We start from the raw sequence: 26,731 nt of genomic DNA, 5'->3' as shown, positions 1-26,731 counted from the left end.
TGGTGTCTTTGGTAGAGATGGGGTTTCACCATGTTGGCCAGGCTGGTCTCCAACTCCCGAACTCAAGTGATCTGCCCACCTCAGCCTCTCAAAGTGCTGGGATTACAGGCATGAGCCACCACACGTGGCCCACGACTGGTGTCTTTTCTCACCATCTGTACTCTCTCACTAGCAGTGAAGGGACAGGCACACAAGCATCTCCTGTGTGGATCAGCTAAGAGGGAGCGATGTGGGCACTCCATTCACCCAGGGCGGAGCCAGATACACATGGCTAAAGAAGACCTTTCTGGCCTTTTCAATAAAATATTCCATACCACACCATTATAAATAAATAATAAGTGATAAGCAAACATCCCTGAACTGTACTATTTGGCAAGCCCACAGGTCACCCGCGCTGAGCCTGGGCCTGTGTCACCTGCAGCTGGCTTTCTCAGAGTGTCTGTGCGTCTCCTCTAGGACTGACCGCACCAGCTCCTTCATTCACCCTGTCTCTCTGTGGAGGGGCACTGGGGCCATGTGACCAGTTCGGTGCACACAGAAACACCTTGTAACCCTACCTCTCTGCTCAGGAAACTCATCTTCCCTGATCCCATGCCAGGCCTCACAGCTTTTTTAGTCCTTCTTAAGAGGATAAAAAGCGCAATTCAGTCTAATAAATATAAAACTCCAGAGCAGACCACTTATGTGCTGTGCCCAGGCACAAGGGCTGGGCCGATCCTGAGAGTCCAAATCCCGGGAGCTTTGCCAGTCCATATGAGTCAGGGCCCCATCAGGACAGAACCTGAGAACTGGACTGGGACTCAAGGTCCCCAAGGCCCGGGATCCCACTGCATCCTTAGGGAAAACCCAGCGACCCCAGCCTTATCTGCATCCCCTCCCTGGGTAAACCTGGCCCCCACCACACTGGCCTCTTTTCCTGCCTTGAGCCACTGGGCATCATTGCTTCATAGTCCCTGCTACACAGTTCCATCCAAAGCCCCCTCCCCAGCACTCCAGGTCACATCTCTCCACTGTATTGATGTTGAGGTTCTCACCATAAGCTGATTTTACCTTGGTCAATGGTAAACCACTGGCTGGCTTGCAGGCTTTAGAACTCAATCATAAAATAAATGTTTACTGGGCATGGTTCCAGATGCTTCCAATACACCAGAAAAACAAAGTCTCTCTCTTACGGACCTTGTTTTCTGGCAGGAAAGATTGATTTTAAACCTCCTGAGAGTAGGAGTCCTTTTAATCTTATTACTGTGTACTGTGCACATTGTAGGCATCATTAAGTATTTTTGGAATTCGAATGAGCAGCACCAAAAGCTAGAACAGCATATTCTAAGCCACAGTGACCTACACTTTATGACACCAAAGCTTAAGAGTTCTTACAGCTTGTATGGTGCACTGACAGGGAGTCTTGCAGGGTTTTTACATTATTTAACTTTCTGTGTCTCCACATTTTGCATTCCTGCCCACAACCGGAATATGAAGATGACAGTCTCCCCTTCGTGACTCCCGGAGTGCTCCTAGCATTGTGGAACGCACGCAACAGGGCCTTGGAACACATGAGAATTTCCAAGTAAGCAGCAGGAGCAGGGCAGGAAGCAACATTTGTTATTTAAAAGATGTAACCAAATGTAGAAATTCTAAATGGCTAATTTTTTTACAAAATAAACATTTCCTTTTAGCTCACAAACTTAGGAATATTTACATGTATACTGTTTTTAATTTTAAAAACTTGAGCTGATGAAAATTTTCCTGCTAAACACAAAATCAATAGAAATACGACCGTGTGAAACGTGTGGAAAACAAGGGACCTACAAAGGAAAGGGCAGGCAGAGAGAATGGCACCAGACAAGGGGGCTGAGTCCACAGGCGCACTATTCTCTACACATGGAAAGAACCAGGACGCTGGCATCAGGAACTAGACAAGCAAAGGGCTCCACCGACTCCCAGGTGTTTCCAGTCCCTGTGGGCGCAACACTGCCTCACCTTGGCGTTCAGCAGCAAGAACAGCGGGTGGTCAGGAGTGGTGTGGGCACGCCACTGCAGCACGTCAGCCAGGAACAGGAACTGCACGAGGGGGCGACTTGGTCACTGGCACCTCCAGGGCATGGACACCCGTCCACCCGTCCCCGGAACAGGCTTGTCACCTTCCGTGCCTGGTCACTGTCCTCCAGGTGGGCAAGCTCTCTCCCAGAAGCCTGAGCAATTCTCTTCCCAGCAACCAGGTTCCCCACGATCATGGAGGCTGGTCCAACCTCTAGAAATGGGGGCATTCTGAATGAGAAGCTGGTAACTTCTCATATATAATCACCATGTGACTTTATTTCCGTTACAATTTTTATTTTGAAAACATACTTGAATGAGGCATTTAACTTTTCTGCTGAGACACAAATACTCAGAAAGCTAGCTACAAGGTTTATGCTAAGTGACAAAGAGAATCTCTCAAACATAAACCACGTCATATCGAGAAGTTTACTACATGACGTATCTCTGAGGATATGATTTGGCCTCAGTCACACCAAAATTCTTAACATATTTCGCTTTACTGTACTTTATGTATAAATCAGGAAATACATTTCGTGTATTTAGTGATATGTGTTCAATAATTACCAAAAACTTTGGCATGTACTGGAAATCAACATGACCAAAGAAATGAAAAATTGCATTAAAGTTAAACCAGACTCTAAAATTAGCTTTTAAATGTATAAAATGAGGGAAGGAAAGTTGACCATTTGCGAGAGATTTCCAAGGTCCCATCAACCCAGTGTCTGTGGCAGGTCCCAGGGCCGAGGCAGGCAGCTGGCTCCTCGGGACAGGTATGGCTTACGCCACAGCACGGCCACAGAGGCACTTTTGACTTTAAGCTCCAGGATGATCCTGGGCATCATTTCTAGTCCTAGGGAGCCATCTCCTAGCCATGCAAAGCTAAGATGCCATCCTTGAGTTTATCATTAAAATTGGTTCCTAACAGGCAGGAGGAAACCACCATGAGGTGATGTGGTTAAGTTACCCCATGTGTGGCTGGTTCCAGGAAGGCAGGAGGTGGCACCATTCTGGGGTGTACACTTGCTCTGGCTCTTGACCCCAGCCCCAGAGCAAACCTCAGTTTGCACTAGAGGGTCTAGCAGGGCTGCACCCTAACCACAAACACAGCTGCTACCAATGTTAAGACTAGACAGCATCCTGTTGTTAGGTCCAACTAACCTGGTGGTTTCTGGCGAGGTTTGGGGAGGTTGGTAACACAGGTGTGAGGGCACATCAGCACATTGCACGGGTGCAGTGTCCCTTCCAGAAAGCGCTGTTTGGTTTCAGAAATGTGAATCCCTCCGAGGGGAGCCTTGGGCAAGGTGTTGGCAGGAACCAGGGCCAGACAGTACACGCCCACCTGGTGGATGCTATCGATGGCCTGAAAGGGAAGGACCCTGTTTGGCACAGGCCCCCAACTTGAGGCTGGGGAGATGCTGGGCACGGGACATGAACACCCCTCTGCGGACCTGTTCCCCAGGCCAGGAAATGGAGTGCCCTCTGGACATTTTGTTAAATGAGGAAACAAAATGAAGAGGAGTGTGTGCAGTTTTCTACCATTTAACTCAGAAAGGAGAGACACACACACTGTATTTGTGTACACATGTCCATAAATCTAAGACCAGCGGCTGAGGGATGGGGCCATGAGGAGATGATGGGGAAAGGACACAAAGCCTCAATCAGACAGGAGGAGGAAAGTTGTTTCTTTGAGATACATTGCACAGACTGGCGAATATCATAAATAATGTACATTTCAAAATCACTAGGAGGGTGCCTTTCAAATGTTCTCATCAGAAAAAAAAAATATTAAGGGGATGGATATATTAATTATTCCATATAGTATTCATAAACTATAACATCACTTCATACCCCATACACACAAACAGCTATAATTTGTCAGTTTGCGAAGAAACGTGCAGATAAACAAGCTGGAAGCAGGGGGGACAGGGTGGAACAAGCCAAGCACTTGGCGCTCGAAGAGGAGTGGGGGTGCCAGCTTGGGAGAGTCACCCAACCACAGGCTGTGCCGGGTGCCCACCTGCAGCACCCGGCTCATCCACTGGAAGCTGTCCTCCTCCGAGGCATCCGGCCGCTGCTCAGCCACCAGGACGATCCGGTCACCACGCAGCACAGTCACAGAGAACACAGCGATCCTGAGGGATGAGACATGGAAATGGCCACACGGCAAGAGGCCAGACAAGACACAGATGCTTTCTCACCCTCACAACGGAAGAGGCAGGCTGTCCGAATATTTAAAATGCAGTCTATCAAACGGGGTATCTGCTGCAAATTCATAAAGTCACTCATCATTCTAATCTCCTTGAGGATGGCTGAAATGTATCTCAAGTCACAAAAAACAGAGAGGACTTCAGGACAAAGCAAAACAGCCCCAGAGACACACATTTTTACAAGAAAAAATTCCTTAATCTGATGTAAATTTCCTTGTGCACAAATATTTGTATAAAGTTCTATTAATTATATATTTTTAATCCAACAGATTGCATCTCTCTTTTACTAGAGTTAATCTATTCACATTTATAGAGGTTAGTATATTTAGACGTGTTTTTACTATCTTAAAAATGTCAACATGTCCTCCTTTGTTCTGTGTTGCCTTTTCCTTCTTTTAGACTTTGAGTTGATATCTCTGTCTTTTCCTTTATAAAATAAGAAGATGGTTTCCCCACCAAACCCATCATGTTAGGATATCTACACCATTCTGACTCTGGGATATTATGGATATACCATCTCTTGTCCTTTCCTTTGACTTGACTGGTGTGTACACACACACACACACACACACACACACACACAATTTATACAACAGACCTCACCTAGTATTGAGTTCTCCTTACTCTCATACATCTTACAGCACTTCCTGAATTTATTTCTCTTAGTATCTTGACCAAAACTGTTTTCAGTATGGACCTTTGTGTGTCAAAACTTGAAAATATTTTTTATTACAACTGCAAAATTAAGTAACAATTTGGATAAACTGGGTGTACTGTTATCTTGTGCCAGTTCCACTGTGGGGAAGTCTGACACGTTTTGCTTGGCTTTTGTGTGGTCCATGGTGAGAATACAGATAAGCTCAACATGCCATGGGGCCCTCTGTGGACAATGTCCCAGTCCAGAGAACCCCAACCACCTGCTTCCTCAGACAATCCCTGCTCCACTGCACGCATTCCTTCTCCCTGAGTTTGCTATCTGGACACCAGTCCTTCTTCTCTCCCATCTCTCTTAATAGTTCCTTTAAAGTTCCTATTTTACTTCCAGAGTCGTTCCCTAATCTGACTTTCCACCTTCTCAACTTGTTCTCTAGCTGTATCTATTCTATGTATTCCATCTACTGTGTTCTTTGAACAATTACTTTGTTAGCATTTCTTGATCTTATTTCATGTTGCAAATCTTCTACTGCTCTTCTTCCAACGGCACATATGCTCTCAATTGGTTGTGGTTCCACTTCCAAGTTCCTGTATTCCTCAGCTCTTCCCTAGTCGGGACAGGGAGGCTATTCTGCCTGCAGATGCAGTCACCCAGGCCCCAGTTATTCACTCAGGCTTGCCTCGCCTCGTCAGGATCCTGCTTGGGGGACAGGGGCTTCATCTCCAGGTACCATCAGGTACAGGTGGCCCTGTGAGGGGGTGGTCTCCCTGTTCCACCTCAAAGCAGGTTTTGGGCTACCTGATGTTATCCCTAAGGACACCTGCCCAACGTGTCCCCCATTTCTGCTGTGAGGAGCAGGTCACGACCCTGGCTGTGCCACCCTCCCCCTCCACACACGCGCACACATACACGTACACACACACGTGTGCGCACACATGCATGAGCACAGCCTGCCCTTCCCAGTCCCCTGAGCAATCTCCCACCTTCTCTGTTGTCCATCCTCTGGGCTTTTTCCTCAAGACTAACCATGATGACACACCACTTTGCAGAATCCCCTTGCGATTGCTTTAAGGGCTGCTCAAAGGCAGGGTGTGGCCTGGCTCCCAGGTACCTTAGTTTGAGTAACAAAGGCACACCCTTGGCCAGGCATATTGGCTGACACCTGTAATGTCAGCCCTTTGGGAGGCCAAGGAGGGAGGATTGCTTGAGCCCAGGAGTTCTAAAACAGCTTGAGCGACATAGTGAGACCCTATCTCTACAAAAAGATTAAAACATTAGTCAGGCGTGGGGTGCATGCCTGTGGTCCCAGCTACTCAGGAGGCTGTGGTAAGAGGATTGCTTGAAACCTGGGAGGTGGAGGCTCTAGTGAGTTCCAATCATGCTCCTGCACTCCAGCCTGCGTGGGCGATAGAGTGAGACCCTGCCATTAAAAAAAGAAGAAAAAAGGCAACCCCTTGAGAAAAATAAACTTTCAAAAGGCGGCTGGTTGAGTGGCCAGTTAGGGGAAGAGCTTCCTCCCAGACACAGCGCTTGGGAGCAGAAGGAGCGAAATTCCCTTCCTGGCCCCGGGGCCAGGGCCATGGGCCCAGATGTCTGTTTATTTGCTCAAGAGAATCTCTAAGGTCCTTGCTTTACACATGTGGAAAAGTTGAGTTGATTTTTATTCCAGAGGCAATGTAGGGTGTTGTGTGTCTTGCAGAGAAAATGGCACTTTTCTGTTATAATTCACATTCCAAGGTTATTAGGAACTGAGACCCACTTCTCCTTTGCTTTCCTCAATTCTTTCCTCTCTGATTTGTCCCCTTGAGCCTTTGCCCAAAATTGTGCATCAAAACCTTATTTTCTTGAGGAACTGAAGGAACTCTTATTTTCCTTTTACTTTAGGAGTTTTCTGATGTACAACAACTTTTAGGCTTTGTGAATTCAAATTTGCTGGGCTTTCCATCTACTGCAGAAAGACTTCCCGAGCTGTAAATGGAAGGAATCTACTCCCGGCACAGGGGTCCGCAGCGCATCACCTGCCTCTGTAGACAAACTTCATGGGCTCCACGGCCAGCGCGGTGGCCACAACGTCATCTGCATTGTGTCTGCGAACTCCAGTGACCATCAGCCCGTCCAGTTTGCCCACGATGAAGACCAGGTTGTCCTGAAGGAAAGGGTGTGGGTTAGGACTCCACCCACCAGAGCAGAAGCTGGATGCGCCAGGACCATGGTCAGGCCCCCCGAGAAGGGGCCAACAGCACAGGAGCCTCGAGCGCCTTGCCAACGGGTCAATGCCCCACAGACCCAACCTGCAATGCAGGCCCCGTGACAAGCCAGGCTTGGAAGAGGAGCAGGCTGTGTGGAAGGAAGGGGGGCTGGTGGGGCAGCATCAGGAAGGGAAAGGATCACAAGTGGGAAACAAGTTGTGGGTAGAGTTTGTGAAGGACTGAAAACTGCTGAGCTAAGGGCGGGGTCCCAAACCCGGCACCAGTGACCTTCTGGGCGACAATACCGTCGCAGGTGCTGTCCTGGGCTAATGTTGGGCACTGAGCAGCATCTCTGGCCTCTAGGTACTCACTAGATGCCAGGAGCACTCCCCTTCCCTGAGTTGGGACTAGCAAAAATGTCTTCAGAAGTTGCCAGAATTCCCCTGGGAGGGAAGGGGCAAAATTGCCCAGTTGAGAGAAACACTGGACCAAGATGTTACAAATAGAAGTATTTATTTTTAAATAGTTTAGACATCCAAAATGGTAAAGAATGATATAATGAATACTCTCGAACCTGCCATCCATACAAAAAGCAAAACATCCTCATCCACCCCAGGGACTCCCGACTTGGGCCTGTGTGCAGGACTGTGCACTGGTCTTGGAGGTGTGGACGGCCCTGCACACAGGTAGGGTGACGGGCAGGGAGGTCAGCACAACCGACCAAGGCCACATGGGAGGTCAGGAATGACTGGGACAAGGGCGGGACTGCAGCGAGGTGTCCCTTAGCCACACCCCCTACCTTCTCTGACTGCCAGTCCTGGTACAGGAGGACATACTCACAGGCCCGATGAAGCCCAGCAGGCCCGTCCTGGTGAATGGCCTGTCAAAGACGGGTGCTCCTCCTGCGGTGACCGGAACCGCCTGCACAGAGTGGAGAGGGGCACGATCAGGCTGTGGCCCCAACCAACTGACCAAAAAGACCCAGCAGGCGGCAGGAGACTCAGCACCATGTGTACACCTACCAGTTGGGGGAAAAAGGAGGCTGGCCCTGCATAGGCCCAGTTTCTCTGGCCTAGCTGCTCCATCTCCTGGGCAGGCCTCCTGAGGCAGGACACAAGCATCCCTTTTCCCTCTGCTCTGGGTGCCTGGCCTCCCCTGACCTCACTAGACTTGTCCTGAACAACTCATATCACAACAATGCAAACGCAGCAGAGGGCTGGTTTCCCTGGGGCCACGGTGAGTGCCTTCCTATCGGCCACTAGGCCGCACCCACACGCCCTTCTCCCATGCAGGACTGTGGGAAGCACGCTGACTCCCAGCTCTCCACGGCGTGCCTGGTCCTGCCCCTGCCCTCACTCTGGGAGGACACACAAGAGTGTGCAGGCCATGTGCCAACAGCCCCGGCAGGGCCTGTGTGGAGAGAGACCATCCCCGCAGCCTCTGCAATCCCCCAGCAGCCAGCACACCTGGGGCCCCATGAGTGCTCACAGAACTTAACTTCAACATGAAAGTCAGGAAAAGGGACAAACCTCAAACACATTCTTCGTGATTCCAAGCAATCCATAGTAGGCTGTGCCAGTTGCACTGGAATTGACGCATATTTCTCCCACTTCGTCAGTTTTACAAAGATAAGGGGCACCTTCCAACTTCACAACACACACATTAGCTAAAATGAGAAAAAAACTCAACATAATAAAGAACGTGTTTCAACGGATCACTCACAGAGATCTCCTTGCTGCTGTATGTGCAGTTATGGAAACAGGATGTTATACACACAGCATCTTCTTATAAGGAGTTTTAGGATACGGATGATATACATGCGACCTAGCTGTAAGTCTTCATATTTTATATGTAATATTTTTTATAATCAATGTAAGGTGACCAGAAAGTACAACACATCCTTCATGTAATAAGCCCGGGCTGACAAAATATTTCCTCTACTATGATAAATAAACCCTGTGCCTCCTCTTGCCATACTGCTCTCTCGGGTCCATGGCAGGTGCTGCCGGCCCTGGCTCCTGACCATCACACCACACGTGAGCCTGGGACGCCAGCTCCTCTCCAGAGCCTGACGAAACTCTGCCCGTGCCTGCCCCTTTCTAGTAACTTTATTTTAAATGCTAATCCACCAGGTGACTCCAGACTAATCTTAAGTCCAGGAGTGCCTCTAAGATGTCTTCATGGAGAAACACCTACTAAGTTCTGCCTTACCTCCAAAATGACCTTGATGCTGCTGCACACACCACAGACTATGAGGCCCAGGGCGCTCCCTCAGCCACGTGCACATTCTTTACAGAGCGCCAATGCTTTTCCCCAAGAGAAAGGCCCTGGGTCTGGAGGGTTGCAGCGCAGACATCTACCTGTCTTGCAGCCAGCCACTCAAGACCAGGATTCTATCTGTTAAGTTCCCTAATGAACCACCCTTTACTGACACACGATCCTTCTGCCTCCTTCTTCAGTTTCTCGGCTCTTTCCGCATTTGGGGGTCAATTTGCACATGTGCGTCTTTTCATGGAGCACGGATGTCTCAGGCCTCAGCTTGACTCCTCCCACAGCCCCATCACCCAGTTCTGTTTTTACTTAAGTGCACCCTACCCGGCGTAGGGTGCCTTCCCCTCGGCGACCTGCTGCCTTCCCCTCCCGCAAGGGATCTCGTCTGCCTAGTCCCCAGCTCTGCCACAGAAAGGCCTCCAGAAATAGCTTCACACAAAAGCATGAGACGCACAAACGAATGGGCGGTGGTCCATTCAACAAAACTTGGTTACTTAGCAATCAATTAACCCATTGGGTCAGCTAGGAACTGTCCTTCCTGTGCCTCTTCTTGAGTTTTTTCTAATGTATTCTCATCTTCAAAGACAGTAAAGAGAAAGAAAGAGACAACCAGGTATTTGCTGCCTTTTGCCATAAATCATATAAAATGCTTCGCAGAGAGAATACAGCCGTGCTTGGCTGATGTGGAAGGTGGTGCTTGTCTGTGCTTCCAGGCGGCCATCCACGGGGCCGTCAGTGCCACACAACACTTACAAGCACACAGAGACTGAGCAAGGTCACAAAAAGCCACAAAGCACCACATACACACTTGATACTGTAGTGCACACAAATGCTACAGGCCTACACAGGGCAGATCAAAAAACTGCTGAAGACAAATCACCCGTAGGATTCACCATGGGGCTCAGTGCCACAACAAGGGGCACAGCCTGGGGGCTGTGGAGGGTCATGGGAAACAGAGGTCCACCTGGGGGAGAGCTGCGTGCACGCCTGGGGGAGGGGGTGCGCTGAGTGCATGTCTGGGGGAGCGCTGTGTACACGCCTGGGAGAGTGCTGCGTGCACGCCTGGGGGAGAGGGTGCGCTGCCTGCATGTCTGGGGGAGCGCTGCGTACACGCCTGGGGAAGGGGGTGCGCTGCCTGCACGTCTAGGGGAGCGCTGCGCACACATGTCATGTCCTAATCCACATCTTACAAATAAAACGCGCACAACTACAGATGTTCCTGAGATTCATTCAGAATCACAACCTCATCATGACTTTCCAGGGAAGTTTAAACAGTTACCTGTATTTTCCCCATAACGTAAATAAGTGACACCCCAATGACTGCTATGTGTGAAAATGTTTTACCCACAGGTTCGAGCACTGTGAAAGACTGACTGTTCTATTTCTGAGAAGAATTACAGGAAGAAAATGATGCTATTCACATGAATAAAAAGTAGAGCCAGAAACATAGGCTGAAACGCTTCAGTCTTATTCAGTGAGGACCCAGCATCTGTGCACACACAGGGATCAGGCACCAGCTGGCCCCAGGCTCCAGGTTAGAGATGGCTGGGCTGCCAGCACCACCCACAGACAGGGTCTGAGCAGCCACAGCCCGTCAGCACAGCCACCTGCAGGAGGCAGAGTTGCAGGCAAGGGCCAGGATGCTGAGCCTCTCTCTCGCAGTGCCAGCAACCCCTAACACAGTCAGGGCCGCACTGGAAAGGGGGAGACTGCACTGAGAGATGGGGCCCTGCCTCTAGAAGTTGCCAAAAGGGGCCCAGACAGCTGCCCATGAACCCCAGAAGGGCCATCACAGGGAGGCAGGAAAGCTGAAGTAGCTGTGGGGTGGCTACAAGGAGGGCAGCCTCAGACCATGTGACAGTGTCGCCACTCGACTGTCACCAGGGCCTCCCAGGCCAGATGCTGCCTCAGGCTGGCAAGGAAAACCTCCAACACCTAACATGATGGTCAGGCCTACAGAGTCGACTTCTGCAGAACAGTTCACATAGGCCTTTCTGACATAGAGGAATTTCTGGGAAGCTCCCACGAGGCTTCTACCATGATACATGCTTGCTACAACTTACTTAGATAACCTAATTATCAAGTTATTCACAAACATTACCATTTTCCTCAGAGCTGCCCACTTTACATGGTTGCCATGGGGTTAAATGCTTCAACACTTGTGAAGTATGAAGCCTGTGTCTGGAACGCAGTGAGCTATTATCACCATCTTCCCAAACATCAAAGAACTTGTAAGTGAGCTGCACAGGCCATACACACATCTTTATATTTTAGCTTATCTTTAAACTTAACACAAAAGGAGGGAAAAAACTGAGCAAATATTTTACAAAGTAAAATTCCAATTTACATTGAAAAACATTCTTGAAAAATCTTTTACTTGTATGCTTGCTTCTAGAGCACGACTATGAAGCCTGGAGCATTTACAAGAGGCTGAGGCAGGAGAACCGCCTGGGAGGCGGAGGCTGCAGTGGGCCAAGATCGCATCTCAAAACAAAACACAACAAACCCTTTTTGTTACATCAATCAGTCACGGACAAAGACCCACTCTGGTTACGTCGCTTACCTCCAGGCATCACCTGACCAACGTCCTGAACAGTAAGGACGGACAACTTCTCTTCAGTATCCACTCTGATAACACCATAACTTAGACCATTCATGGACAGGACCGCTTTTCTTGGAGGTGGTCCTCCCAGATCAGGTGGCCTAGAAAACAAAACCACCACGGAGTTAACTGACGAGAGGGATAAAATTCCAGGGAAGTGGGCCCACCTTGCCTGCAGCCTGATTCTGCACCAAAGCCACTGCTCCATGTTACAGACTTGTGAGAAACGCATGTTCTAAAGATGCTGCAATGTCTCCAAACTACATGCCCCTCTGCAATGTGACGTCAACACTCCACTCAGTGGGAAAAGGGCCTGTGACTACAGTGGCAGTGATGCTATGTGACTTCTAATGCAGGCCAGAAACGTCAATTCAGCTTCTACCCGATTGTCTTGGGACACTCGCCTGGAGCCCTGCGAAGCCAGGCAAACAGAATGACTAACTGTTGAGGCCACTGCACTGCAAGGAAGCCCAGAGCAGCCCACTCTCAGAGACCAGGTGGGGGCATGAGATGGTACATACACAAGGCTGTCTCAGCCCCTCACCGCTCCTGTCCAAACACCATCTCCTGCAAGCCAGAACCACCTGGCAGAGGCCTTCCTGAGCTCCTGGCCCACAGAAAGCATGAGAGACAATAAAATGACTGTTGTTGTTTGTGATACACAATAGTAACTGGAACACTGAGCAACAAATGTTAGTGTTTCCTCAATAAGAAAAAAATTATACAGTTGCACAAATCACCACAGAACAAAAGAATGAAGAATAATTTATAGTTTGTAGGCGACAATAGTTTTTTTTAACGTTAAGTGATTAAAAAGTTAGGGTTACTTTTTTTTTGAGATGGAGTTTCACTCTTGTTGCCTAGGCTGGAGTGCAATGGTGCCACCTTGGCTCACTGCAACCTCCACCTCCCTGGTTCAAGCGATTATCCCGCCTCAGCCTCCCGAGTAGCCAGGACTGTAGGCGCCTACCACCATGCCTGGCTAATTTTTTGTATTTTCAGTAGAGACGGGGTTTCACTATGCTGGCCAGGCTGGTCTCGAACTCCTAACCTAAGGTGATCCACCCACCGTGGCCTCCCAAAGTGCTGGGATTACAGGCGTGAGCCACCATGCCTGGACAAGTTAGGGTGACTTATAAAAACTTAGAATGACTTTCATGTGTGGAGATACATACCATTTATGAATGAACGCTAACACAAGATTACAACTGAGGCTAAGACACCTCAGCTATGAGCACAGTGAGTTCTGTCCCCAGGATGGAGCTGGGGGTGGGGCAGGTAAGATGAGGGGAAAGGAAACCTCAGGAGTGGGGAGAGGAGCACAGGAAGGGCCAGCAGCCCCGCACCCACACACAAGGACACTCAGGGCAGTCTGCAGGCTCAACATGCCCTCCAGGCTGAGAGACATGACATGAGGAAAACCTCCACAAGAGCAGCACAGCCCTCCCGGGAGGTGGGTGGCCGGGCACTAAGCACCAGGCCGGGCGCTTCTCCAGGAAGGTCAATGGTCCCACAGACTCCACGGCTGACCAACACCTGCCTCAGAGTAAGAAAGAGTTCCTAGGTTGTAATGTTTACTATGGCTACAGATGAGATGCCAAGGCCTTTCCAATTTGGGAAGCACTTAGGAAAATCGCAAGCCGGCATTCTGCAAGAATCCAGAGTATGGCCCAGGAAGTTGCTACCCAATTCCCCACGCAAACCCAAGCTGGCAAAAAGTGGGGAGCCAGGCACCAAGGTGCTGCCGTACAAATGGGCCTGGATTCTAACAGGCACAGGCACAGCTCCAGGATAACTCAGCTGTATGCAGAGGACTCAACTAAGTGCTCACAAGACGTAGCCAGGAATGAGGTTACCTGCGGATGGCGACAGTCAGCGCCTCAGGAGAACTGGCACAAGGACAGATGACCTCCGGCCTCAGACCTCTGGACTGGAAGACGTTGAGGAAGGCGTCACAGGAGGAGATTGACCCTGCACAGAGCAACAAGAGTGGAACGCCAGCACTAACCAGGGGCCAGTACGGAGGCGGTGGCTGGCCACTGACTCAAAAGGAGCACACGCTCTTGGTGGGGGGTACCAGGCCACGGCTGGTGGCTGCACATGCTCAAGTCAGCACCGCCTGCAGCCATCGGAACCACCGGGCTGCATCAGCAGAAGGAAGGGGTCCCTTCACAGGCGCCCTCAGACTTCATGCTCTTTAAGGGAGATGGTGTCTTTAAAGGAAGTCAGACAGCCACGAATGGTCTGGTGCTCCAAAGGGCAGAAGGGGCGTCCCTAGGGACAGGAGGGCGCTGCATGAGGCGGTAGACTGGCCGCACAGCACTGCTAGGATCAAGTGTGGCGATGGGGAGTGCCACGGGAAGAGGCACTGGAGGGGAGACGCACACTCCAACTCCACCGTGTGGACCACAAAGCAGCGGTGAGCATGGAGTGGAGACGCAGACACCTGAGCGGCACCGCAGAACCCAGAAGCAGGCCCTGCCTGGCTTGGGTGTGGACCAAGAGAATGAGAGGCTCTGGGGGTGCTGAAAGGTGGGGTGCTCTCCCAAGTGATGGGGGACACAGGGGTGTTGGCCACACTGGAGAGGGGATAAGATGAAACGTCAGCTTCTGATCCAGGGTAGTCTCCAATGCAGAGACAACGATGCAGGTTAACAAACAACAAAACCTCTAATACCTGGTCAACAGGTATGTGCTGCAACAGGAGTCCCTGTGTGGCCAGCATCACCTGAGGCTTCCCCAGAGGAGGTACCGAGTCCGACCCTGGACAGCCCTGGGCCCCCGAGCTCACACCTGCAGCCTTGACAAAGCAGTTCCCACTCGGACCACCGCACGCAGGAGGTCCTAGGTGCTCACTGGGACCACTGCACGCAGGAGGTCCTACGTGCTCAGGCAGCAGCCACAGGGAGCTCCTCCCGGGAGGACGTGGGGAACATCTAGGCAAACCAGGAGGGAGAATGGTTGGGTCCTGGTGGGAGAAGTTAAGCTAGAAGCCAGCGAGGGGGGTGCACCAGGACAAAGGGCAGGAGGCTGGGGATAGGCCCAAAGAGAAACAGGAACGCCAGGCCACAGCACAATCTGGTAATTTCTTAAGAAAGATGACTCTCATTAAGGCATATATCTTTCATCAAGCATATTAAAATCGCTTTTAAATTTAGTGGCCTAATAAACATGCACGAGATAAACCAGTCAAATCAACAAGATGTTCCGTGTCATAGAAACGATGGGACATGTGTATCTATATGACACTGGCAGTGCAAACGCCTCAATTTTGCTTCTCAGCGTGTTCTACTTTGGTCTGCAGAAGGGGACACTGTGTGGGGTATGCCCCCGCCACACTGACTCACTCACATGGGTTGGCGCCATCGGCCACAATCAGCATGCGCAGTGAGCTGAGGCTGACGTCCCTCTGGCCTCGCTGAGCTAGGAGAGACCAGTGCATGTCTCGTGACTTCACCAGCGCGGCCCGAGCTGCAGAGAGAGGACGGCACAGACATGAGACATCCCTGTGTCAAGAGGGCTGGCACCCTCACACGCCTATAGACACGTGTACCTCATTCCACACAAAGGTGTACACGCACAGACACAACACTTAGCTCCCAGGTCCGAAGCTCTCTGCAGCCCTCTCTCACATGCAGTCTAACTAACCCTCAAAGCTTTTTCCACAAAAATCAACTCTGAGGTACAATGTAGACATCAAAAGCTCAGATCCATTTCTAACGTTAATTTTTTCTTAGAAGCTCCATATTGCTCTTTTCCTGTGTGCCCACTTCGTCTCATGTTGTCTCTCCCCAAACCCCTGGTGCTGGCTGAGAAGTGTGAGGACCCCAGGAGCTAAACAGACGGTCTCGGGTCTCAGTCTGGCTCCTGCAATGGCTGGCATGTGTAATCCAGCAATCCCCCCACCCCCACCCAAATTTCAGTTTCCCTCCATAAAGTAGGATAGACAAGAGACAGCTGCCGCTCCACACTGCTCTGAGACATGCCCAGAGGGGCACAGCCCAGCAGGTAGAACAAGGCAACATGGGTGACCCAGGTGATCCAGTGCCTCAGTGGCTGGTAAAAGTGCCACTGAGCTCCACAGGGCAGAGACACAGACTGCCAACTGTGCAGGTGTGGCCATGCTGGGGCCTCCTGCTTGGTCCCCAGAGGCACCTCCACTGCTGAGAGAAGCAAGGCCCAGACCCCACCAACTGGCCCTACTTACCACATCACCCATGAAACCCTGAGGGCTCTGCCCGAGGCAGAGAAAGCCCTCATACTCCTGGGCAGGGGTGTGACCAAGAAAGACATCCCACGGCTCCTCAGCCTACATCTGCAGTTCCGCATGTCAGCTTTATTTTTTCTTTTTTTTTTTTTGAGACGGAGTCTTGCTCTGTCGCCGGGGCTGGAGTGCAGTGGCCGGATCTCAGCTCACTGCAAGCTCCGCCTCCCGGGTTCACACCATTCTCCTGCCTCAGCCTCCCTAGTAGCTGGGACTACAGACACCCGCCACCTCGCCCAGCTAGTTTTTTGTATTTTTTAGTAGAGACGGGGTTTCACAGTGTTCGCCAGGATGGTCTCGATCTCCTGACCTCGTGATCCGCCCGCCTCGGCCTCCCAAAGTGCTGGGATTACAGGCTTGAGCCACCGCGCCCGGCTGCTTTATTTTTTCTTAATCACCAAAGGTCAGTTCTAAGAGATTTCCCTAAAGAAGGGTGAGTGCCGTGACGATGGTACCCGTTACCTTTATAGAAGCACACTTTCTGGATCCAGGAGAGCGGGTTAGCCTTCATCAGCGCGTAGGGGATGCTGACCACATGCATCCTGTTCATGACGCTCTGTGGGGGAGCAGACATGCTCAGGGCAAGAGGGCCCAAGCCACACCAGAAAAAGCAAAACAAAACCGATGTACGCTCTCAACATTTCAGGCAGAGGCTTGGGTTCATCTCAATCCCTTGTTCCAACAATTAGTCATCAGCAAACAACACTCACTGTTAGCACTCCATGCCATAGACCAGCATCCCTTTTGAAATCCAGCACATTTGTTAATGTTTCCGCTGCAAGTAGACAAATAAGGTTAAACCACTGAGCAACCCTCTCAATAAGCCCTGTGCATTTTCTAGAGAAATTCTGAGGTGAGTACATCATCAACATGTAAGTTTCAGGGAACAGATACAGCATTTCCAAATACCACGTACCAATTAATAATAATCTTGGTTATCTATGACTGGAAACACACAAAACTAGAAGGTCATGCAACTAACACCGAGAACCATGCTGAGCACTAATCACAAGGCACAGGAACATCACATACTGAAGAAGCTGTACAAGGTGTCACCATATCTTTTCTTTCCTTTTTTTTTGAGATGGAGTCTCACTCTGTTGCCCAGGCTGGAGTGCAACGGAGCAATCTCAGCTCACTGCAACCTCCGCCTCCCAGGTTCAAGCAATTCTCCCGTCTGAGCCTCCCGAGTAGCTGGGACTACAGGCATGCGCCACCATGTCCGGATAATTTTTGTATTTTTAGTAGAGAAGGGACTTCACCATGTTGGCCAGGCTGGTCTCAAACTCCTGACCTCAAGTGATCTGCCTGCCTTGGCCTCCCAAAGTGCTGGGATTACAGACGTTAAGTCACTGCGCCCAGCCTCTCCACATCTTTTCATCAGGTATTTTGATGGGGTATTCTTTTCAGAATCAAGAGGTGGAGATGAAAAACTGTCAGGGATATTCTTACTTCTCAACTCTACACATCTCCTCAATTCTCACACCCAGAGGCCGTGATCCGGCATCTCCCCTCTATAAGAGCTGGTGGTTCACATCACCCTTCAGAAAGTCACTCTTTCTCTGCCTGTTTTCTTATGCAGAGACGTGCAGCTAACACATTTTAGGAAGCTGGAGTGGAGAGCAGTACTGAGGGTTCCCAGCACAGCTCTCTGCTCAGAGCCCTCAGCCAAGTCCTCTCTAAGATCTGGCTCCCACCTCACACAGGCAGAAAGGCAGAGCCTGGGGCTATGGGCAGACCTGGCTTCTCGCAAGGCCACAGCACTCCAAAGGTGAATAGGAGAGGTTTGATTTGTGTGCCAGGAAATGCTATTGCACTATGAATAACAGTACTATAAACATCCTTTCTCTGTTGGCTAAAGAACACAAATTATTATTGTTATTATTTAGAGACGGGGTCTTATGATGTTGCCAGGCTGCAGTGCAGAGGATCATCATAGGCACAATCCCATTACTCATCGGCACGGGAGTTTTGACCTGCTCCCTTTCCTACTTGGGTCGGTTCTCCTCTCCTTAGCAAGCTGGTGGTTCCCCACTCCTAGAAGGTCACCATGTTGCTGCCAAACTTCGTGCAGATACCTGGTTGGCACAGGCCAAAACTCCTGGGCGTAGGCGGTCCTCTTACCTCAGCTTCCCGAGTAGCTGGGACTGTAGGCACACACCACCACGCCTGGCTAAAGAACCCAAATTATAGGTGACATATGTAAGATTAGCTCTGGGCTGAAGGCAAAGAAAGTCATGGGGCTTGATCTGAAAGATCTAACTTTTTAAATTTAATAAAGCCCTTAAAAAATACCTAAAATCATTTTCCAAATCTCCAGTAAAAGCTTTAGCTGTGCCCTCAACTTACCCCCTTGCTTTTAAACACCTATTTTTTTTTCTTTTTTAAAATTTTATTTAAAATGTCTCCCTTTTTTTTTGTAGAGATAGGGTCTCACTATGTCGTACAGGCTGGTCTTAAACTCTTGACCTCAAGTGTTCCTCCTGCTTTAGCCAACCAAAGTAGTGGGATTACTGGTATGAGCCACTGCACCTGGCCTAAACACCTGTATTTTAGATATTTAAACCATTCCATTTCACTTTGTAGCTTTGTTCAGTTCCAGTATTACAATGTAAGAAAACTACTATGAGTCCATTTTTACAGTTTTTTAAGTTATCTGTCACGGTGTACCCCATAGATATACACAATTAGTACTTATCAATTAAATAATATTAGTTTAAAAATACTTCCTTAAGTTAAGTATATGACATTTGAAGTAAATCAGGTGCTGACTATACTTTACCAAGAGATCATCTATAATCATAATATAGATAAACCATATATTTATAAAAATATAAATATGTTATATATTTATAAAAATATAAATATGTTATATATTTATAAAGATAAATGTAAAATATAAATCATATATTTACATGTATGACAGCTAAGGTCAAAACTACAGTCACAGATACAGTAATAGGAAACTAAAAGCGTTTTCCTCTTTTTGAATGAATACCCTGACCCTCAGTATGTCACAGAGTAAGCCAGCCCCCCAGGGCAGGCCTGTGAACCCAGCACTGTGTATAAATGTATCAGTTATAGCTTCCATGTTCCATAAAACCAACATCCATGTGCATTTACTGAAAACAACCCTGATGGGGTTGCCCGGACTCTGCTAAGAGACGCCGTGTGCCCTCCTGGCCAGCACAACCACAGAGACCCCATAAGCACGCTAAAGACGGTGCATGTCCCTACCTGGCATGACCTGGACTAATGGGCAAAGGCACCTGGGGTGGTTTTGACAGGTGCAGTGACAGTCACATGATTAGGTAGGTCAGTTGTCTGTGTGAAGCTGGAGGGGCCACCACCCCATCCCTGAGAGCCCTTACCTTCTGAGTACCCGCACGCCTGGGTCAGAGCCCGGCACTGTGCCAGCAGGGATGCGTGGGACACTGTGACCCCCACCGTACTGCCTTCTTTGCTGGTTTTATACTGAAAGATTTCAAGGAAAAAAACATGATGTGGTATTTCTAGAGGTGACAACAGACAGAACGGAGACTGACAGAATCTTCAAAAGAAGAAGTGGTCAGTGTCTCTCCTCTAATCATCTTGCTGGGCCCAGGTGCATGGCAAGCCCTGGCCCCGAGGGGATGCCTCAGTGGAAGCTGTGGCTCCTTTGGGCAGGTGCCCGACAGCAATGATGGGCCACGGGCTCCCTCATAACTGTCTGCATCCCCAGGGAGCCAGTTCGGAGAGAACGAGATAAGAGAGAAACCTGGAAGGGTCTGAGCAACCATCTATATGACACTGTATTTCTGGGGCAGAGATAAAACAAGAACTCTTAGGCCGAAATTTAACAAAAAAGAGTAGTAACTTATATTCTTAGGAAAAGCAAGACTTAAGCCTGCGGGACATGTTTTTAGAGGCTCTGAGTTAGGAATGGTCATTACCTCAATGTAGGCGGTCCCAGTCCTTGTGTCCTGGGCCAGAGGGTGCCAGTCCTTGGGGGGCCTGGCTAGATGCTTCCCATCAATCACCAGCCAGGACAGGGGAGGCCAACCTGTGACACGCAGACAGGACCCAGCAGCCAGCAGTCAGAGAGGCACCTGCTCCCCACACTCGAAGCCTGCGCCTCCAGCACGCAGCACTAGCTACTGAGCGACTAAGGAGTGCGAGTGCGAGTTTTAGTCTCAATTCATTTTATGTAATTTAAAAAGGTACATCCGGCCAGTGGCTACCATATCAGACAGTGCAGGTCGAGATAGGAAGCCAGATGAAAACCAAGATTCACCAAGGCCTTGAACGAGGGATCACTTTTGCTGAAGATCCAGTCACCTCTGTCATGTTTAATTTCTGGAACACCATGCATTTAACACAGACCACAGTCAGAACACTGACTCCTCTTCCCTTGGGAGGCCTCACCTTTGAAAGTTGCCACTTCTCCCGTCTGTGCCTTGGGGAGGCCTTTCTGACAAGCGTCTGTGGTCAGGGCCAAGGAGACTCCACAGCTGCCCAGCAGAAACCCAACCTGCTGGCTGCCTGCGTCCTGCAGAAAGCAGAGTGACAGTGTCGGGGTGGGGTGCCCACAGCAGACCCAGACCCAGACCCTTGGTGCTCCAGGCCATGCACAGAACAGATCTTTTTTTCATCCCTCACAAAACTTCTAGAATAATTCAGTCCTATTATTGATATATACGATCTTTTCATGGAAATACTTCATTAAAATGTGACAACTATGTTTAAATTTAAAAGATAATTTTGGTTTCTATTTGTGGTGAAATATAAAGTTTAATGGGCTAATTTCTCAAAGTTCATTCTTACAAATGACATGTAGAAGCATTTTTAACAAACTCCAAAATTAATGGCATTGAAATTTCTATTGAATCATGTTTGAAATTTACAAATTAATCTGGAGAGGCCTGGTCATTAACAATATTAATTATTTCCACACAGAAACACGTTTCCTTGTAGCCAAGTCTTCTGTGTCCCTCGGCAGCATTTTGTCATTTTCTTCACATAAATTTGACAAATCTCTAGTTTTACTCCTAAGAATCACTGCATTCAAATACCTGCTCATAATATATTATCTTTTGAGATACACTAGTTTTAATTGCTAGTTTTACTTTTGGGATTCTTGAATATTTGTGGATAATGCTCATGTTAACAACTGCCTGAATTCTGGGACAGGATGACAGAAAGCCGATTTTCTCAAATACATGCCTTGTCTACTCCTAAATATTTTTTTTCAGTAATCAGATTATTGATATTTATATTCAAAATGTTATAGATACCTAGATAAGCAAGACCGCACATTAATAATTTATCAGCAACAGAAACTGCCTACTGTCATGTAAGTGAATAGAAACACAAGATAATTTCCATCTCGTTTATTCAAAACTGCCACTGAGAAGTGAGCTATATCACTGTAATGATACATTTATCCCTAAGAAATAATCGTTATTTTCTATAAACATATGGCTTTGAGGAAAAGTTTAACAAAATCTTATTGAACCATAATTCTACTCATTAAAGGAAAAACTGGCTATCATTTCTGTTGGGAAATTCATGTAGATGACAGAACAGCTCCACCTCATAGGAGTGTGGTGTGGGAGCATCACCAGCAAAACGGTTCTCAGTGACCCTCTCACCAACAAGAAGAGAGTCAGACCAAACGGCATCTGATTTCTCTTGAGTCCTGGCCAGCCTGTCGACCACTAGCTTCCTCTCCTCTGTCAAGACAGCTGCTTGCTGCCTGCCCACACTCAGTGAAAAGGAAGTAAGATACCGCTGGTATCAAGTTCAGAAGCGAACCATGTGGGACCTGAGCCATGGGTTTGCTACCTTTCTCGTTAACGGCACTTCTATGGGGACAGGAACCAGCTCTGCCAGGAGACACCCATAAAATGCAACCATGAACATCACAGGGTCACTATTCGGAAACACGAGCGCCACCTACAACAGTACAAAGAAATGAATATTTCAAATTTCCAATTTTTACAGTATCTAGTTACATTAAAAGCTAGTTACAAAATAAAATTTTTGTAAGCCCCAAATATTGTAATAATTGTGCTTGAAACCATAAGGGACAAGTCCAAATAGCTATTTAACTAAGTAGAGACTGCTGACTTAGGGCCTTTGAGAACACATAAAAATGAATAACCAATAAGCGTTCACTTTGTAAGACAAAATTTAAGCCGTATCTATATTCTGTACTTGAGGTCTGGAAATTTAGTTTCTAACAAGTTTGTTTGTTGAAAAGGGCAAGGTTCTCCTTCAAAATTTGGTTTTAATAGTGGTTGCCCAGAACTGTAACCTATAACCTTGAGACTAGATGTTTGGTAGGGAAAGTATATTTTTACAGAATTTGTTATGAAGAGCTCTGTTCACTTTTATAAAGTGTAATATTATAGGAGGCAGAATTTGCCACCAATTTCTTCAACTCAATCACTGTGACCTTGTCAATTTTATTATGATTCACCTAACCACAGAGATTCTCTTGTAAGTCAAGAAAGTATCTGAAAGTCTTTATCCTTGTAAGAAAGCTTTTCAAGAAAATTAGTGATTCTTAAATTCATTCCAAAGCATTACATAAAATCTCATCTATGAGCACAACATATCATAAAGTATTATTCTTAAACTGTTTACATTTTTATACAAGTACACATTTCCTTTCTTTTCTTTCTTTCTTTTTTTTTTTTTTTTGAGACGGAGTCTCGCTCTGTCACCCAGGCTGGAGTGCAGTGGCACAACCTCGGCTCACTGCAACCTCGGTCTCTCGGGTTCACACCATTCTCCTGCCTCAGCCTCCCGAGTAGCTGGGACTACCGGCGCCCGCCACCTCGCCCAGCTAGTTTTTTGTATTTTTTAGTAGAGACGGGGTTTCACCGGGTTAGCCAGGATGGTCTCAATCTCCTGACCTTGTGATCCGCCCGTCTCAGCCTCCCAAAGTGCTGGGATTACAGGATTGAGCCACCGCGCCCGGCCTCCTTTCTTTTCTTTCTACTTGTGTTGCTTTCTGTGTATTCTCTAGCTAATTTGCTTTAAAATACTCCCTCAGATGGGTCAAATACCCTTCAGTATCATTTTCCAAATAACCACCCACTCAGGAGAGCCGTGAATGTCCCCTGCTGCTGAGGACTCCACCCCACCCTGGGGTCTCGGTTCTCCTGATGGTGGGTGCTGAGGACTCCACCCCACCCTGGGGTCTTGGTTCTCCTGATGGTGGCTGTGCTGCTCCCCGGACTGCTGCCAGTGATCGTCCTGGGGATATCCACTGTGGTCCCCCTGCTTGCACCCTACTCACTCATGTGGCTGAGGGACATCTTCTAAGAACTCGCCAAGAAAGTGCTTGTGAGCCAAACGTTTCTGAGTCCTGCATGTCTGAAAATGGCTATACCATTCTCAAATCTGTTGAATCTCTGGGAATAGAATTGTAAGTTAAAAATTGCGTTCCCTCTGAATTTTTGAAGCATCATTCCACTCTCTTCCAGTTTTACCAAGGAGAAATCCCAAAAGCCACTGTCATTGCCGATCCTTTGTGTACATCCTACTTTTCCCCCGAACGCTCTGGGATTATTTTCTGTACCCCTGGCATTATGCAGTGTTATGGGCATGTGTTTTGGTGTGCATCCTTGAATATTTACACTCTGCAGGTCTGAGATATTGTCCTGAATTACTATATTCATTTAAAATGTTTCACTTTCTGTTCTCCTTTCTCTTTCTGGACTCCAGTTATCAGTCAGGTGTTGAGTCTTCTTGATCGAGTCTTTTTGTCCTATTTTACTCCACTCTCCATCTCTCTTTCCTACTGGCATCCTTTTCTTGACTTATGAAACATCTTCATCTGATTTCCAAGAATATTAATATTCACTTTTTAGAAACACTGTTTTCTATATCTAGCTTTCCTTCAAGTTTGTTTCCTCTTTCCTCCCTTCCTTACTTTTCTTGTCTTTCTCTTTCTCACTCCCTCTCTTCCCTTCCTTTTCTTTGTCTTTTGGTATTTTCTCTCATACTGACATTTCCTTCTTAAAAGTCCTTGGCTAATAGTTCACATTAAAGAGTTAGGCACTGAAAGAGTTACTTGGAACCGTCCGTCAGCTTGTTAACCTGCAGTTCACTTGTTGGGTGATCTGACACAGGTGACCTTCTCACTACAGGATTTCACTGGTGTATTGATTTTCACCATGTTCTCAACTATTTTCCACCCTGGACTTTCTAATATACCAGAGGCCCTCGGGTCTGGTCCAGCTTGCCTACAGCAGTACTGCCCCAAAAAACTTTCTATGATGACGGAAATGTTCTACCTCTGAGCTATAAATACTGTAGTTACTAGCCACACTCCTACTGAGCCCCTGAGATGTGGCTTGTGCAACTGAGAAACTATATTTTTTATTTTATTTAATTTTTGCTAATTTAAATAGCCCCAAATGGCCACTGCCAACCATATAGGGCAGTGTAGCACAAGAGAATAAGCCTCCAGCATCCCATTTTGGCAGACAGGTACAAGGAGGTTACCTGGACACATAGAATAGGGAAGGAGATAAAAATATAGAATTTCACAGCAAGGTTTCAGAACTTTAGATTTTAATTCATAAATTCTAAGTTCTAGAATCTAACATTTTTAATATTAACATATATGAAGTCAAACAGAAAAGAAGACGAAGAAACAGTGGACAAACAATGAGTGCAAGAAAAGAATGTTGCTTTACTCTACATCACAAACTCTGCCCTATTTTTCACTGCTGATTTTTGTTGTTGTTGTTTGTTTTGAGACGGACTCTCACTCTGTCGCCAGGCTGGAGTGCAGTGGCGAGATCTTGGCTCACTGCAACCTCCACTACCTGGGTTCAAGCGATTCTCATGCCTCAGTCTCCCAGGTAGCTGGGATTACAGGCATGCACCACCATGCCCAGCTAATTGTTTGTATTTTTAATAGAGACAGGGTTTTGCCATGTTACCCAGGCTGGTCTCAAACTCCCGAGCTCAGGCAAAATCCGCTCGCCTTGGCCTCCCTAAGTGCTAAGATTATAGGCATGAGCCACCACATCCAGCATTCACTGCTGATTTTAAATCCCTTTTATTAATGCTGTAATTCTAACTAAATGATAGAACACTAAGTTCAAGGAAACAGATTATTTAAGTCTCTGCTTTTGCTCATTCCAACAAAGTGACATTCTAGTTACTTACTCTGTCTCCAGGTTTAAGTAGAGGTTCATTCTTACTTGTCAGTTTATTAAGTAGAGTATAAGCTAGTTTTAAACTCCGACTCCAAAGTTTACCTAAAACAAAATAAAAATACTAAGCAATGTAAAAGTTAAGAAACAAATAATTAACATTTTAATGTAGAAACCAAAATACCCCACAACATGCCATTATCCCATTAGTGGAAATTTAGGTAGTTTCCATCTAATAACTGTTCTGCACAATGCTGTAAGGAACATCATTGTTGTCTCTTAAAAATAACTTACAGATTTATTTTTCTTAATACAAAAACAAAATAGGATTTTATTATAGAAAATTTGGACTACAGAAGAGCCAGCAGAGGCCAGGCACAATGACTCACACCTGTAATCCCAGTACTTTGGGAGGACGAGGCAGGTAGATCACCTGAGGCCAGATGTTTGAGACCAGCCTGGCCAACATGGTAAAACCCCATCTCTGCTAAAAATACAAAAAATTAGCTCAGCGTGGTGGCATGCACCTGTAATCCCAGCTACTCAGGAGACTGAGGCACAAGAACTGCTTGAACTTGGGAGGTGGAGGCTGTAGTGAGAGCCAGGCTGGGCAACAGAGACATTATTTAAAAAAAGAAAAAAAAAAGCCAGCAGAAAAAAGTCAGTATTTGGTATACATATGTATATGTACATACGTGTGCACACATATACAACTATACACATATAAGCATGTATACATGTCTGCATAATTTTCAAGAAATGAGATACTTCACCCTACTTTTTCAATTAATACTGCATTATAAATGGATTTTCATGACATTAAATATCCCTCAATTATATCATTTGTAAGAGTAGCACATAATTCATTTAATCTTCACAACAATTCATGAAATGGGTCATATCTTTATTTTAACATGTTAAATTCCAATACGTTAAATTTAAGATGTTAAAATACTAGGCATCCCCAAAGAGAAGTTCCCCTGACCAAAAATCAAGAGACAATATAAACAAAAGCAACAGATCCAAAGGTGATCCGGGTATCAATGCCATCCATTTTTTACTTGGAAAGCCATCAGGACCTCATGCCAGGCACAGGGCCCGGGAACCAGCTCTTACTCCGAGGTCCTTCCCATCACACACCCTCCTGGCACAGCTGCTATGTTCATAAGCACTCAATGGGGAGAGCTTCACTGAGGAAGACAGGACACCAGAGAAAGGAAAAGCCTAGAGGACTGGGGGTGTCGGGAGAGGATGACACGAGGCAGGGGTGACCATGGGACAGGAAGACTGAGAAATATGAGTCCAAGCCCCACACCTGCAGCAGCCTTAACACAGCCCCACCAAGCAGCCT

The 26,731-nt window shown here is 47.6% G+C and overlaps 1 protein-coding gene across 4 annotated transcripts in view; it reads right to left on the bottom strand.

The window, feature by feature from the left end:
• The window catches only part of DIP2A (disco interacting protein 2 homolog A), a 110,338-nt gene that overhangs the window by 17,632 nt on the left and 65,975 nt on the right, over window positions 1-26,731 (bottom strand). For 3 of the 4 annotated variants that reach the window (XR_004442227.1, XM_033232699.1, XM_033232700.1), the window contains exons 9-25: window positions 25,394-25,485; window positions 22,049-22,159; window positions 20,630-20,753; window positions 20,158-20,267; window positions 19,597-19,699; window positions 16,936-17,000; window positions 16,688-16,781; window positions 15,313-15,432; window positions 13,818-13,932; window positions 11,923-12,062; window positions 8,618-8,754; window positions 7,929-8,009; window positions 6,918-7,045; window positions 4,055-4,169; window positions 3,196-3,397; window positions 2,139-2,248; window positions 1,978-2,058 (exon numbers count right to left, since the gene is read on the bottom strand). Coding sequence is in view for 3 of the 4 variants with exons in the window: in XM_033232699.1 (XP_033088590.1) it covers window positions 1,978-2,058; window positions 2,139-2,248; window positions 3,196-3,397; window positions 4,055-4,169; window positions 6,918-7,045; window positions 7,929-8,009; window positions 8,618-8,754; window positions 11,923-12,062; window positions 13,818-13,932; window positions 15,313-15,432; window positions 16,688-16,781; window positions 16,936-17,000; window positions 19,597-19,699; window positions 20,158-20,267; window positions 20,630-20,753; window positions 22,049-22,159; window positions 25,394-25,485 (1,928 nt within the window). In the remaining variant the exon portion in view is untranslated. The remainder of the gene's footprint in view (window positions 1-1,977; window positions 2,059-2,138; window positions 2,249-3,195; window positions 3,398-4,054; window positions 4,170-6,917; window positions 7,046-7,928; window positions 8,010-8,617; window positions 8,755-11,922; window positions 12,063-13,817; window positions 13,933-15,312; window positions 15,433-16,687; window positions 16,782-16,935; window positions 17,001-19,596; window positions 19,700-20,157; window positions 20,268-20,629; window positions 20,754-22,048; window positions 22,160-25,393; window positions 25,486-26,731) is intronic. The other variant, XM_033232701.1, reaches the window with a different exon arrangement.

This window comes from Trachypithecus francoisi, unplaced genomic scaffold (genome assembly GCF_009764315.1).
Source record: "Trachypithecus francoisi isolate TF-2019V2 unplaced genomic scaffold, Tfra_2.0 Lachesis_group14, whole genome shotgun sequence".
In the NCBI taxonomy this organism is placed as follows: domain Eukaryota; kingdom Metazoa; phylum Chordata; class Mammalia; order Primates; family Cercopithecidae; genus Trachypithecus; species Trachypithecus francoisi.
This window is presented reverse-complemented; position numbering and strand designations above follow the sequence as displayed.